General features: G+C 40.5%; 1 protein-coding gene across 1 annotated transcript; it reads left to right on the top strand.

Annotated features, from left to right (window-relative positions):
- Positions 1-1,524: 1,524 nt before the first annotated feature.
- Positions 1,525-11,218, top strand: Tstd3 (thiosulfate sulfurtransferase like domain containing 3). The gene is made up of 4 exons (XM_052176144.1): positions 1,525-1,684; positions 8,411-8,584; positions 8,883-9,042; positions 10,330-11,218. Exons 1-4 carry the CDS (start codon positions 1,615-1,617, stop codon positions 10,400-10,402), a joined length of 477 nt encoding a protein of 158 aa, XP_052032104.1. The 5' UTR covers positions 1,525-1,614; the 3' UTR covers positions 10,403-11,218.
- Positions 11,219-11,723: the final 505 nt, after the last annotated feature.

Below are 11,723 nucleotides of genomic sequence, written 5' to 3'. Positions count from 1 at the left end.
TGGTGCCCTCAGAGATCAGAAGAGATCATTGGATTTCTTGTATATGGAACCAGAGATTTTTGTGAACTGCCATATAAATGTTGGAGATTGAATCCATGTACTCTGCAAGAGCAACAAATACTCTTAACCATGAAGCCATCTCTCTATTGATTTTATCATATTCAGATTCAGTGAGAGACCCTGTCTCAAAAAAATAAAGGTGGTATGATTGAGAAAAAAAATACCCAATATCAATCTCTGACCTCTATATACATGAATGCACTCCTCTCCTATCTAACAAGTACTTACATTACACACAGGTACAGATAACACACTCCACACACCTAACATACAATAAAAATGCTGATTCATTAAAATAGGCTGATTTCAAAGTGTGCATTTAATGGAATTATTCCCTGGGCACACATTTTAATATGTTTGACTTAATATGTTAATTTTTAACTGACTTAATTCTGGTTCAATGCAACTTTTATTATGTTTGGAGTAGTGAACTCAGCAGAAAGTTAAGGTAATGAGAGACTTTATGTAGAGGAGGGGAAGCCACAACACTCCCCGCACAAGCCCTAATCCCTGAAACCTGCAATGTGTTATCTGGCACCTTAGTCAATGTTCTATTGCTGTGAAGAGACACTAGGACCACAACAACTCATATGAAGGAAAACATTTCATTGAGGCCGGCTTACAATTTCAGAGGTTTAGTTCATTATTGCCATGACAGAAAGCAGGTGGTGTGCAGGCAGACATGGTGCTGGACAGGTAGCTGAAAGTTCTACATCAGATCCTGCAGGCAGCAGCAAGAGAGAGACTCAGCATTTGAAACACGTCCTATTGCTTCTCCCTGAGTATTCGATATATAAACATATGCGGACCATTCTTATTCAAACACCTGGTTAAAGGGACTTTGCAGATATTGTCACATATAAAATATCTGGAAGTGGGGACTTGGATTATTTCAGTGGTCTGAATGTAAAGGTCCTTAGAGGAAGACGCGAGAAGGGCAAATGAAAGGGCTTACAGTAGATTCAAGGGTCAGCCAGAGAGATTTGAAGAGGCTTAGGTAGTAGCTTTGAAGACAGATAAAGACCAGGAGCCACGAAATGAGGCAAGTAAAAATAAAATAAAGTGAAATCGTCCCAGAAGTTTTTTTAAAAATACACATATTTTCCAGACACATTGATTTTAGTTAAGTATGACAACTTCAAAATTGTAATTTCTAAGCCAGGCGGTGGTGGTGCACGCCTGTAATCCCAGCACTCTGGGAGGTGAGGCAGGAGTATTTCTGAGTTCGAGGCCTGCCTGGTCTACAGAGTGAGTTCCAGAGTGATTTCCATTGCCAGGGCTACACAGAGAAACCCTGTCTCGAAAAAACAAAAAAAATCCAAAAATCCTAAATTGTAATTTCTGTTGTTTGAATTCAGTAAGCAGTTGAATTTAACCCCTGCCAAAAACCTTGTCTGATAAAAGTTGAACAGTAACTGCGTGGCAGTACCGCTTCCTGCCGGAGCTGGCTGCGGGGCGCTCAAGAGCCTGGACAGCGCCTGTGGGGAGAAGAGCAGGAAGGAGGCGAGGAAAGGAAGTGGTCAGCAGCCCCGGGGTCCCGGAGAGCCCATTGTGATGCTGGCCAGGCTGGTGCTTGGGACCTCAGGCAGGGCGGCCCTAGGATCAGTGGAGCCTGCCCTTGGCGGTGAGCTTGACAATCCCTGGGGAAGGAAAAGCACTTGATTTCGGGTGCCGGGGAGGGGATGACATTGACCATACTCTCTTTCGTAGACTTCTAGTTATTAATAAAAGTGAGTCCTGCTGCGATCGGCACGTAGCTGTGTAGTGCCCACCTGCAGCTTTTTGGTCCTTTTGATCCTCCGGATTCCCACGCTCTCGCAGACTGGAGATCCGCTGCTAATGAACACAGAGACCGAGCAAATATGGCACCAAGGTTATTTATAATGGGGGTGAATTGTGCAAGTTTGAGTGATGAAGGTCAATTCATCCCTCAAAGGAGCTAGCACGAAGGTCCCAGAAAGGCTAAACTACAAACTTGCTTTTTTAAACGCACTAGTGGGATCCACCAGGGACAGAGCTCGTCTTCGCTTCAGGAAACAGACACTCCCCACCCCCACCCACCCGAATTAAAACGCGTTAAAACTAGGACTGTACTCCCCTCTCCTATGCGTTTCGCAAATTCGGGAGCAGAAGGCAGAAAAGTGAAAATGGTTATTGACTCAGCTGCGTCTAAAGTTCAACCCAAGGCATCAGTACCTTCCCTGTATTTTATTTTTAAACATCGTCTCTTTTTTCGCGTCTATTTTCTTCCAAAGAAGCAGCGGCAGCAGCCCAGCAAGCTAGCCTCCCTAGCTCTTTTCTTAACACCTTAAGTTACTGAAGATGGGCTTTTTCTGTGCCAGTTGTTTTCTTTCACATTTCGGTAGCAATTATTTATCAGACAACCAACTTTCCAGGCCTTCTGCGTGGGGGTGGGGTGGAGGGTGAGGGGATGATACAGCTCCTGTAACTAAGGAGTTCACCATTTGTGCCAGGATGGGCGAGGAGGAGACAGACCCAAGTCCATCCATAGCCCTATCCGGTATGACTGCAATGGAAAACGCTCCGATTTTAAATCGATCAAAATGCCAGAAGAAGGGACCTCTGTGTAATTTTAAAATCACACAAATAGTACATAGTTATATTTTCACTGACGTAAAGCAGAATCAACCAATCAAACAAACCAAAACCAACCAATCAAACAAATCAGCCCCAGATCTCTGTTAAATACCTCGAACCCCACTCTTCTCAGACACCAATAGTAAAGACTTTTTAAAACTTTTTTGTGGTTACCTAAGTAAGTTCTTATTATATGTGTGAATTGTGTATACACTTCTATTTGGAGTCACATACACATTTAGCTTTTTAAAATTGCATATATCCCATATTGGTTTACTAACCAGTTACTTATAGAAGAAAATTTTAGTTTCAGGTTTTTATTATAAAATTATTTGATAATCATCCTGTAATCTACCCTGTGCAGATAAACAACGAGAACTACAATTGTTAAAGGGAAGTGACAAGAAATATTAAATAGATATAAAAGGAGAGTTAAGTGTCCTGTGTAGAAATGAAGGGAGATTTCTCTCAGAAGGAGCAGTACAGTATAATTCATGATAATAGAAATAATTATTGATTCCACTGTATATGCATTAATTTTATTTAAACCCAAAGGCATGCATTCATTAGTTTTCTTGGTGCTATAACATAATACCTGACAATGTGTGCATATACACATACACATTCTGTAATACTTAGCCATTTTTTATTTCATCATAAGAACTGATGAGTGTTCTTTGGTTGAACACCAGACCAAGTGGTCAATTTACAAGAAGGATATAGTATACAAAGCACCTATAGCTTGGTGCAACTAAATAGTGCACAGAAAAAGCCCATTTTCAGTAAGGCAGGGTGTTAAGAAAAGGGCAAGGAAGGCTAGCTTGCTGGGCCGCCGCTGCTGCTGCTGCGTCTTAGAAAGAAAATACATGTGAAAGAAAAGATGATATTTAAAAGTAAAATAAACTAAAATAATTTTTAAAAAAATACTAGAATTTTCTATAAGTGACTAGTTAGTAAACTGTAGTACATCCCTACTATGGAATGCATGCAGTTTAAAAAAGCTAAATAAGTATGTGACTGACAGTCTTGGGGAAAATGAGACCAGAAAAATGCATGGTTGCTTCAGGCTTTGATCATTGAGTTGGGAAGGCAAGAAAAGCCATCTTCATACCTACTACCTCACGAGTGAGGAAAACTGAATTTTAGCAAGTTAAAAGTCAGTCTGATGACTACAAGGAAAAGAAATTATATTTGATCCAGCTTCAAGAGTTACTATTGCGGGTATGATTACATTTTCCAGGGGTGATAAATAATTGTAGAATCAGGCTTAACAAAATTTATGAAATTATGTAGTTTTCCAGTTTCTTACCATGCCACACAAGAAAAGTGTGAATTCAGCCTGCTATCTCTAATTTCAATAGGTCAGAGTCCAATTTTTTGTTTGCTTGTCTGTTTTTCTTTTTGTGAACCACCATCAAATGTTGGAATCAAACATAGAGCAGTAAGTGCTTTAAACCACTGAGCCATCTCTCCAGTCCCCCTTTAAGAGTTCTTCATGACAGTGTCTGAGCAATCCGTTTCCCCATGCCCTCAACAATATGTAGCATTGTTTCCTAGTAGCATGGCACATCCACAAGGATTCGACACCAGAGGGCTCAGATTTTAATATGGCTTACAAGATTAGGTTTTAGTTGCCGCGTCCAGAGGTTGAGTTACCATTGTTTCTGAATTAAGTTTGTGTTGTGTTTTCCTTCACGTGCGGCTCCTCAGGGTTCAAGAGAGAAAGGTATGGTGGCCAAACATGGGTTTGCCTGAGTGCTCCACAAAGGCCGTGGGGAGTTGAAGCACGAGATGGCGTGGTAGCAACTTACCAGTGGAAACCTGGCAAGCCGGGTGGAGGGATTGTGGAGTTCAGAGTCAGAATCTCCACTGAGATAAAAAACAGGTCGGCCATTGCCTGCCAATGTATGACCAGCCAGGCCACCGGGGCAGAGGCACAAACCCAGGAATGGGCCAGTTCTACTTTTTTAATATTTCATTCAACACATTAAGACCACTCTAACTCAAGTGACAGTATTAAGAAAAAATTAACTTTATTCCCTTTGCAATTAAAGATAGTACCCTATGTATCTTAGAGCCTCTGTTGCTGTGATAAACCACCATGACCAAAAATAAATTGGTAAGAAAGGGCTTATTTTACTTTATAGCTCATAAGTTCTTCAACAAAGGAATCAAGGGACAGGAATCCAGGGTAGAAACCGGTGCAGAGACCATGGATGATTGCTGCATATTTGCCAGTTCTCCACGGCTTGCCCAACCTGCTTTCTCACACACTCCAGGATTACTTGTGCAGGGGTGGCACACCTACAGTGGGTTGGCCCCTCTCACATAAGTCTTTAATCAAGAAAATGCCCAAAGACATGCCCATTGGCCAGTCCATTCTCATACATCGAGAAGAGCACATGCTTTTGTTAGTACCCATGCCAAGGTGCCCCTGAACTCCCGTCTAAAGGAAACTGGCACACATTGATGTCTCAAATTAGTTGGGAAAGATGTTTGTTAATATGCTCGGTTGACTAATTAGAATAATATTAGCAGGCTCTTGATTCCTGATGCTTAAACAAATTCTAAATATAAGGCTGATATCTTAAAGATGCTAAGGTAATTTGTGGATAATTGAAATTTGGCGACAAAAGTCATAAAAGGTTTGTCCTTAAATGCCAAGTTGATGTGATAAATGTATCGTGAACAATTTGATATCAAGTGGCAGGAAGAATGTGTGTGTAGATGAAAAGACTGGAAGTAACATTACTAAAATACAGCTCATGGGAAACCAGGATACGGCCAAAGCCCAACAGAAAGTGTTGAAAATATACGAAGAGAAAATTGATAGGCAAAATGAAAATGAGCACTACAATGAGAAAAATGGTTCAATCTCACTACAATTAAAAAAATATGTGTTACCCAGGCAGTGGTGGTGCACACCTTTAATCCCTGCACTTGGAAGGCAGAGGCAGGTAGATCTCCAGGTAGGTTCCAGACCAGTCTGGTCTACACAGTGAGTTCCAGGACAACCAGGGCTACACAGAGAAACACTGTCTCAAAAAAAAAAAAAAACAAAAAAACAAAACACAAGAGATATGAGAGTTAAAACGTTGTTTCGAGCCTGTGAAGCTTAAAATTATTGATAATGCCTATGATGGTTTAAAAATGCTTGCCCCAGGGAATGGCACTATTAGGAGGTATGGCCTTGTTGGACAAAGTCAGGATGGGCTTTGAAGCTCCGCCCAGTGCAAAATAATCACTTTTCTCTTGGATGCAGTCAGACGGAGATGCAGAATTCTCAGCTCCTCCTGCTCCACACCTTTCTGGAAGCTGCCATGCTCCTGCATTGATGATAATAGACTGAAACTGTAAGCCAACCCTAATTAAATGTTGTCCTTCTAAGAGTTGCCTTGGTCATGCTGTCTGGTTACAGCAGTGAAACCCTAACTAACAATGCCAAATATTGTTGTTGAGGGCATGGGGAAATGGATTGCTCAGACACTGTCATGAAGAACTCTTAAAGGGGGACTGGAGAGATGGCTCAGTGGTTTAAAGCACTTACTATGTTTGATTCCAACATTTGATGGTGGTTCACAAAAAGAAAAACAGACAAGCAAACAAAAAATTGGACTCTGACCTATTGAAATTAGAGACAGCAGGCTGAATTCACACTTTTCTTGTGTGGCATGGTAAGAAACTGGAAAACTACATAATTTCATAAATTTTGTTAAGCCTGATTCTACAATTATTTATCAACCCTGGAAAATGTAATCATACCCACAATAGTAACTCTTGAAACTGGGTCAAATATAATTTCTTTTCCTTGTAGTCATTAAACTGACTTTTAACTTGCTAAAATTCAGTTTTCCTCACTCGTGAGGTAGTAGGTATGAAGATGGCTTTTCTTGCCTTCCCAACTCAATGATCAAAGCCTGAAGCAACCATGCATTTTCCTTTGGTCTTGTTTTCCCTAACACTCTCAGTTTGGAGTTAGATACATATTTAGCTCTTTAAAACTGCATATATTCCATAGTGGGGATGAACTATAGTACAGTAACCACTTATAGAAAATTGGCTACATCTTACCTCTCTGCTGTCCCCGTTCCAAAGAGGACTAACTCTTTCCCGCTTCCTCTCTCCTTCCCTCCAACCCAGAAGTCCCGCCTACTCACCCAGTGATTGGCTCCTTTATTCATTAGGGGATTGGTTCTCAAGAACAGCCCTAGATCCATCCACAACATTAATGAATTATGCATATAACTCAATTATTAAATATTTGATATGTTTCTAAACTCTTGCTAACTAAAGGGTCTGGAGAGAATCTGGAGATGGCAGAAGGCCAGCTGCCAAGCATTCAGAGCAAAATGATGGGCTGCATCCTGTTGTTCAGTCAGAATGTGTGCATATTGGAAAATACTTTTGTGATCTGCTCATGACACCTTTTTCTTTTTAGGGTATATAGGGTGGAGCCAGGGGCCTTACATATTAAAAGAGAGCACTTTACTACTGAGCTATCTCCCCATATAGCTTCCAACATCAAATGTATAGTTTTCCTACACCAAGTTAATTTTCTAATAATCTGAGTCCTAAATTTTAACTCTGAACCAACTACCCAGAGTTAATAAAGACACCAGTAAGGGCTTTCTAACAAAATGGTCCCCACTATAGACACTAAACCCAAGTCCAGGGCTCTCTTATTTCTGACCATCTGACTATAAATCGAAGATACCCATGACTCCTTCCTCGGTTTCATTAATTTGCTAACAACTCAGAGAAGCATCTTAATTAGCTTATTTTAAGATATTAAAGAATACAGATGAATAACCTGTGGAAAGAAGTCATGATATGTTATGTAGAGGAAGTCATGGTATGGGATCTAGAGGAGTCTTACATGTATGTGTTTCCATCTTCCTGGAGCTGGGGTGTGCCATGTTCCAACACATGGATGTGTTAACACAGCAGATCTCCAACTCCCTAGATAGAAGATTTGAATGGAAGCATTAAGATGCTTCCTGATACAGCACTGTTTTACTAATTCAATCTTCTAACCTTGTTCCACTGCACAGAAGACCAAACCTGAAGGTTCCACATTCTATTCATTGATTGGTGTTTTTAAAACGAAAGCCCAAATGTTTGATTTCACCAAATGAAGACTCGGGAGCCAGATGCTGTGAAAGCCTGCAGGCTCGGAAAGGCAGAGAAACACCTAATTGACCTTCCTCCTCAGTCCATGTCCCAGAACAAAAAGAACCAGATCTCCTTCTCCACACCACCTTAAAAACCCTTCCAACGGAATGTCCGTCCCTTCTTCTTCCTGTGAATCTCTTTATCTGTCCTTCTTGCTCCCTCCCACTCTGTTTCCACTCCCTGTCAACTAGTTGCTTGCCCCACCTCTTGACCTATAGTTGACTTTATTCAATCTGCTTTTACAATAACCAGAAGGCTCTCAGATTAAAGGTGTGTGCTGGAGCTGAGTCACACCTCAGCTGGGGATTTTTTCTAGTATACAGTCTCACCGTGTGATCAAATAACGTGCAACAGCTTGATCTTTCTGGCAGTCAGTGTCACCCTGAAGTTGTTTGGGTCAAAGTCAATCTCATTAAAACACAGGCATCATATATCATCCTCAGAAATTCTATGTACCAGGAACAGAGTATGTATTAGAGTAAAAAGGTAAACTCAGTTCAGTTACATCATCTAACTCTAACCTACTTATAGCTGTTAGTACCAGTGTCTCTTTACAGTTGTCTAAACTTATTTCTTTCAGGTTTGAAGTCAATATGGGCAAGCAGCCAACACTTTTGTTCTACTCCTCCCAAGGGTGTGACTTACAGTGAACTAAAAAGCCTACTGAACTCCAAAGATATTATGTTAATTGATGTTAGAAATACATGGGAAATTACTGAGCATGGAAAAATACCTGGATCAATCAACATACCATGTAAGTGATAATGTGTTTTTAAAGAGATTCATTTGGGACTAGAGAGGTGGCTCAGCAGTTAAGAGCTCTGACTGCTCTTCTGAAGGTCCCGAGTTCAAATCCCAGCAACCACATGGTGGCTCACAACCATCTGTAACAAGATCTGACTCCCTTTTCTGGAGTGTCTGAAGACAGCTACAGTGTACTTACATATAGTAAATAAGTAAATTTTTAAAAAAATTTTTAAAAAGAGATTCATTTGTATTCTTAATAACTGATTATCCAAAACTTAATTGAATGCCTTAACATTTTCTTCCAGTGGATGAGGTGGGTGAAGCTCTACAGATGCACCCGAGGGACTTCAAAGAGAAGTACTGTGAAGTGAAGCCATCCAAATCTGACCGTCTAGTGTTTTCTTGTTTAGCCGGAGTGAGAAGTAAGAAGGCTATGGACACAGCAATATCACTGGGCTTTAACAGGTGTGCGCATGAAGGAAAAGCAGATCGAGCACCATGTGCTGCAATATGACATTTGGGAGGCTGGGGCTATAGGTCAATGGTAGTGTGATTGCTTAATATGTGAAAAGCCAGGGCTGGAGAGACGGCTCAGCAGTTAAGAGCACTGACTGCTCTTCCAGAGGTCCTGAGTCCCAGTAACCACATGGTGGCTAATAACCATCTGTAATGGAATATGATGCCCTCTTCTGGTGTGTCTGAAGACAGCTACAGTGTACTCATATAAATAAAATCAAATAAGAGCAGTTGTTTCTCTTAAAAAAAAAAAAAGACTGACAACTAGAAATATTAAAAAAAAAAAAAGTGAAATGCCCTGGATTAAATGCCCAGTGTACCAAAATTAAAAAGAAGCATGACTTACTTTACTTAAGAATGTCTTGGAGAAGGGGCAGGACTGGAGAAATTGCACAATGGCGAAGAGCACTGTCTACAATTCTAGAGGACCCAGGTTTGATTCCCAGCACCTACATGGCACCTCATAGCTGTCTGTAACTCCACTTCCAGGAGATCTGCTGCCCTCTTCTGGCCTTTCTGAGCCACATATGCAAATACCTATACATATATATTATATTTATATATTATATATATTATATTTATATATATTATATATTATATTTATATATTATGTATAACAAAAATTTAAAATTCAAGGCCAGTCAGTACTACAATTATTTTTTAAAGATTTATTTATTTATTAATGTATATGAGTGCACTGTAGCTGTCTTCAGACATACCAGAAGAGGGCATCAGATCCCATTACAGATGGTTATGAGCCACTATGTGGTCGCTGGGAATTGAACTCAGGACCTCTGGAAGAGCGGAGTGTGCTTTTAACCACTGAGCCATCTCTCCAGCCCCCTATGATTGATACTTTGTCTCCAAAAAAAAAGTTTCTTGGAGTTGGTGATATTTAAAAAAAAAAAATACTGTTAATAAAAGCAGTATAACCAGGCAGTGGTGGTGTATGTCTGTAATTCCAATGCTCAGGAAGCAGAGACAGGAGGATCTCTGTGAGTTTGAGACCAGTCTGGTCTACAGAGTTCCAGAACAGCCAGGGCTATACAGAGAAACCCTGTCTTGAAAAGCCAAACAAACAAACAAACAAATACATGTAATATAGGGACCAAGAGCCTGTGTCTTTCCAACCTACTTTAAAACATTTTTAAGAGATGCAGACTCTAAATAATATGATGTGTGGCTATTGCAAAGTTCTTCTGTTGTAAAACAACACTAACTGATATATCTTTTCAGTGCTCAACATTATGTTGGAGGATGGAAGGAATGGGAAAGCTATGAAACTTCAGAGAAGAACCAAGAAAGTTGACTTTTGGAATAGCAGACTCTGTGTTCATATATACAAGGATGATGGGTTAAGCAAAAGAAAAACCTAGTCTTGGCACCAAAGGCTAATAGATTCTGTATGACTATTTGGTGACTGTTTTCCTCATCTGAGAACTGAGGGTGCTGCTTCCCTGAACATCTTCAAAGTCTACTGCACACTGAGACAATATGGATTGCCACTGAAATATATTTTACAGTTCATTTTTTTATTCTTTTCTCATAGATTACATCCCAAACCACAGTTTCTCCTCCCTCTTGTATTTTGGTATTCCAAAAAGATCAGATCATGTGTGAACATGGCTGTGAGCAAAAACAGTGTGTTAACAAGCAGACCGATTGTAAACAGTTACTGAGCTTCTGGTTTGAGCCCCGTATTTGTAGGTCCAGTGCTTGAAAGATGGAGGCAAGGAAGATTGGCAGAGTGTGAGTCCAGCTGGGACTACGGAGACCCTGTTTCTAAAGAAAAGACTCTGGGGTCTGGGGAAGTCAGCTCTACTCAGGGAATCCCATTCACTGCATCTGGAGACTCATGGCAGTGTATGGCCAGAATAGTAATGAGGCGACTCATTTAAAAAAATTATAATTAATGTAAGGCTAAGAATCGAAACTGGTTATGACTGTGGAGAGCAAAGTAACCTAGAAGAGGTCAGGAAACTGTGTGGGATACTAGAGATGTTCTGTGGCATGACAGAAATGTCAGTAGTGTGTGTCAAAACTCATTAAAGCAAACAAAAATGTTTTTTCCAAGTCATATACCTCAATTTCAAAACTAATAAAATATTAAAGTTTGACTCCCTTAGCATACATGAATTTCTTTAAAATGTTGTTATATGCTTGCTAGTGGGCTGGTATAATAGTAACAAGGTAAATTGTGTTTTCCCACCTGCTTCTTCTGACCATTTTTTTAAACTCTCATGTGTGTAGTTATTTAGAGCATGTAGGACCCACCTAGCAAAGCTCTTCAGGTACTTTCTTGTCCAAAATAAGTGGAAGCCATTGTAAAATGTGGAAATACAAACATTTGAGCATCTGTCTGATTTCTTGATTGTTCCTTCTACTAGGACTAGGAATGCTACAACACACACACACACACACACACACACACACCACCACCACCACCACCACCACCACCACCAGCAGCAGCAGCAGCAGCAGCAGTAGCAGCAGCAGCAGCAGCAGCAGCAGCACAGGTTAGTATACTTAAAGGCATTACTGAAGCAGCAAGGCTTTGGAGGATCTATGATCTTAAGGAGAAAGCAAACTGTAGAGGATAAACCCAAACTGTAGTAGTGGGCCCATGGAAG

Source organism: Apodemus sylvaticus, chromosome 3 (assembly GCF_947179515.1).
Source record: "Apodemus sylvaticus chromosome 3, mApoSyl1.1, whole genome shotgun sequence".
NCBI classification, from domain to species: domain Eukaryota; kingdom Metazoa; phylum Chordata; class Mammalia; order Rodentia; family Muridae; genus Apodemus; species Apodemus sylvaticus.
Note: the sequence above shows the minus strand (reverse complement) of the source record. Positions and strands in the feature narration are given on the sequence as shown.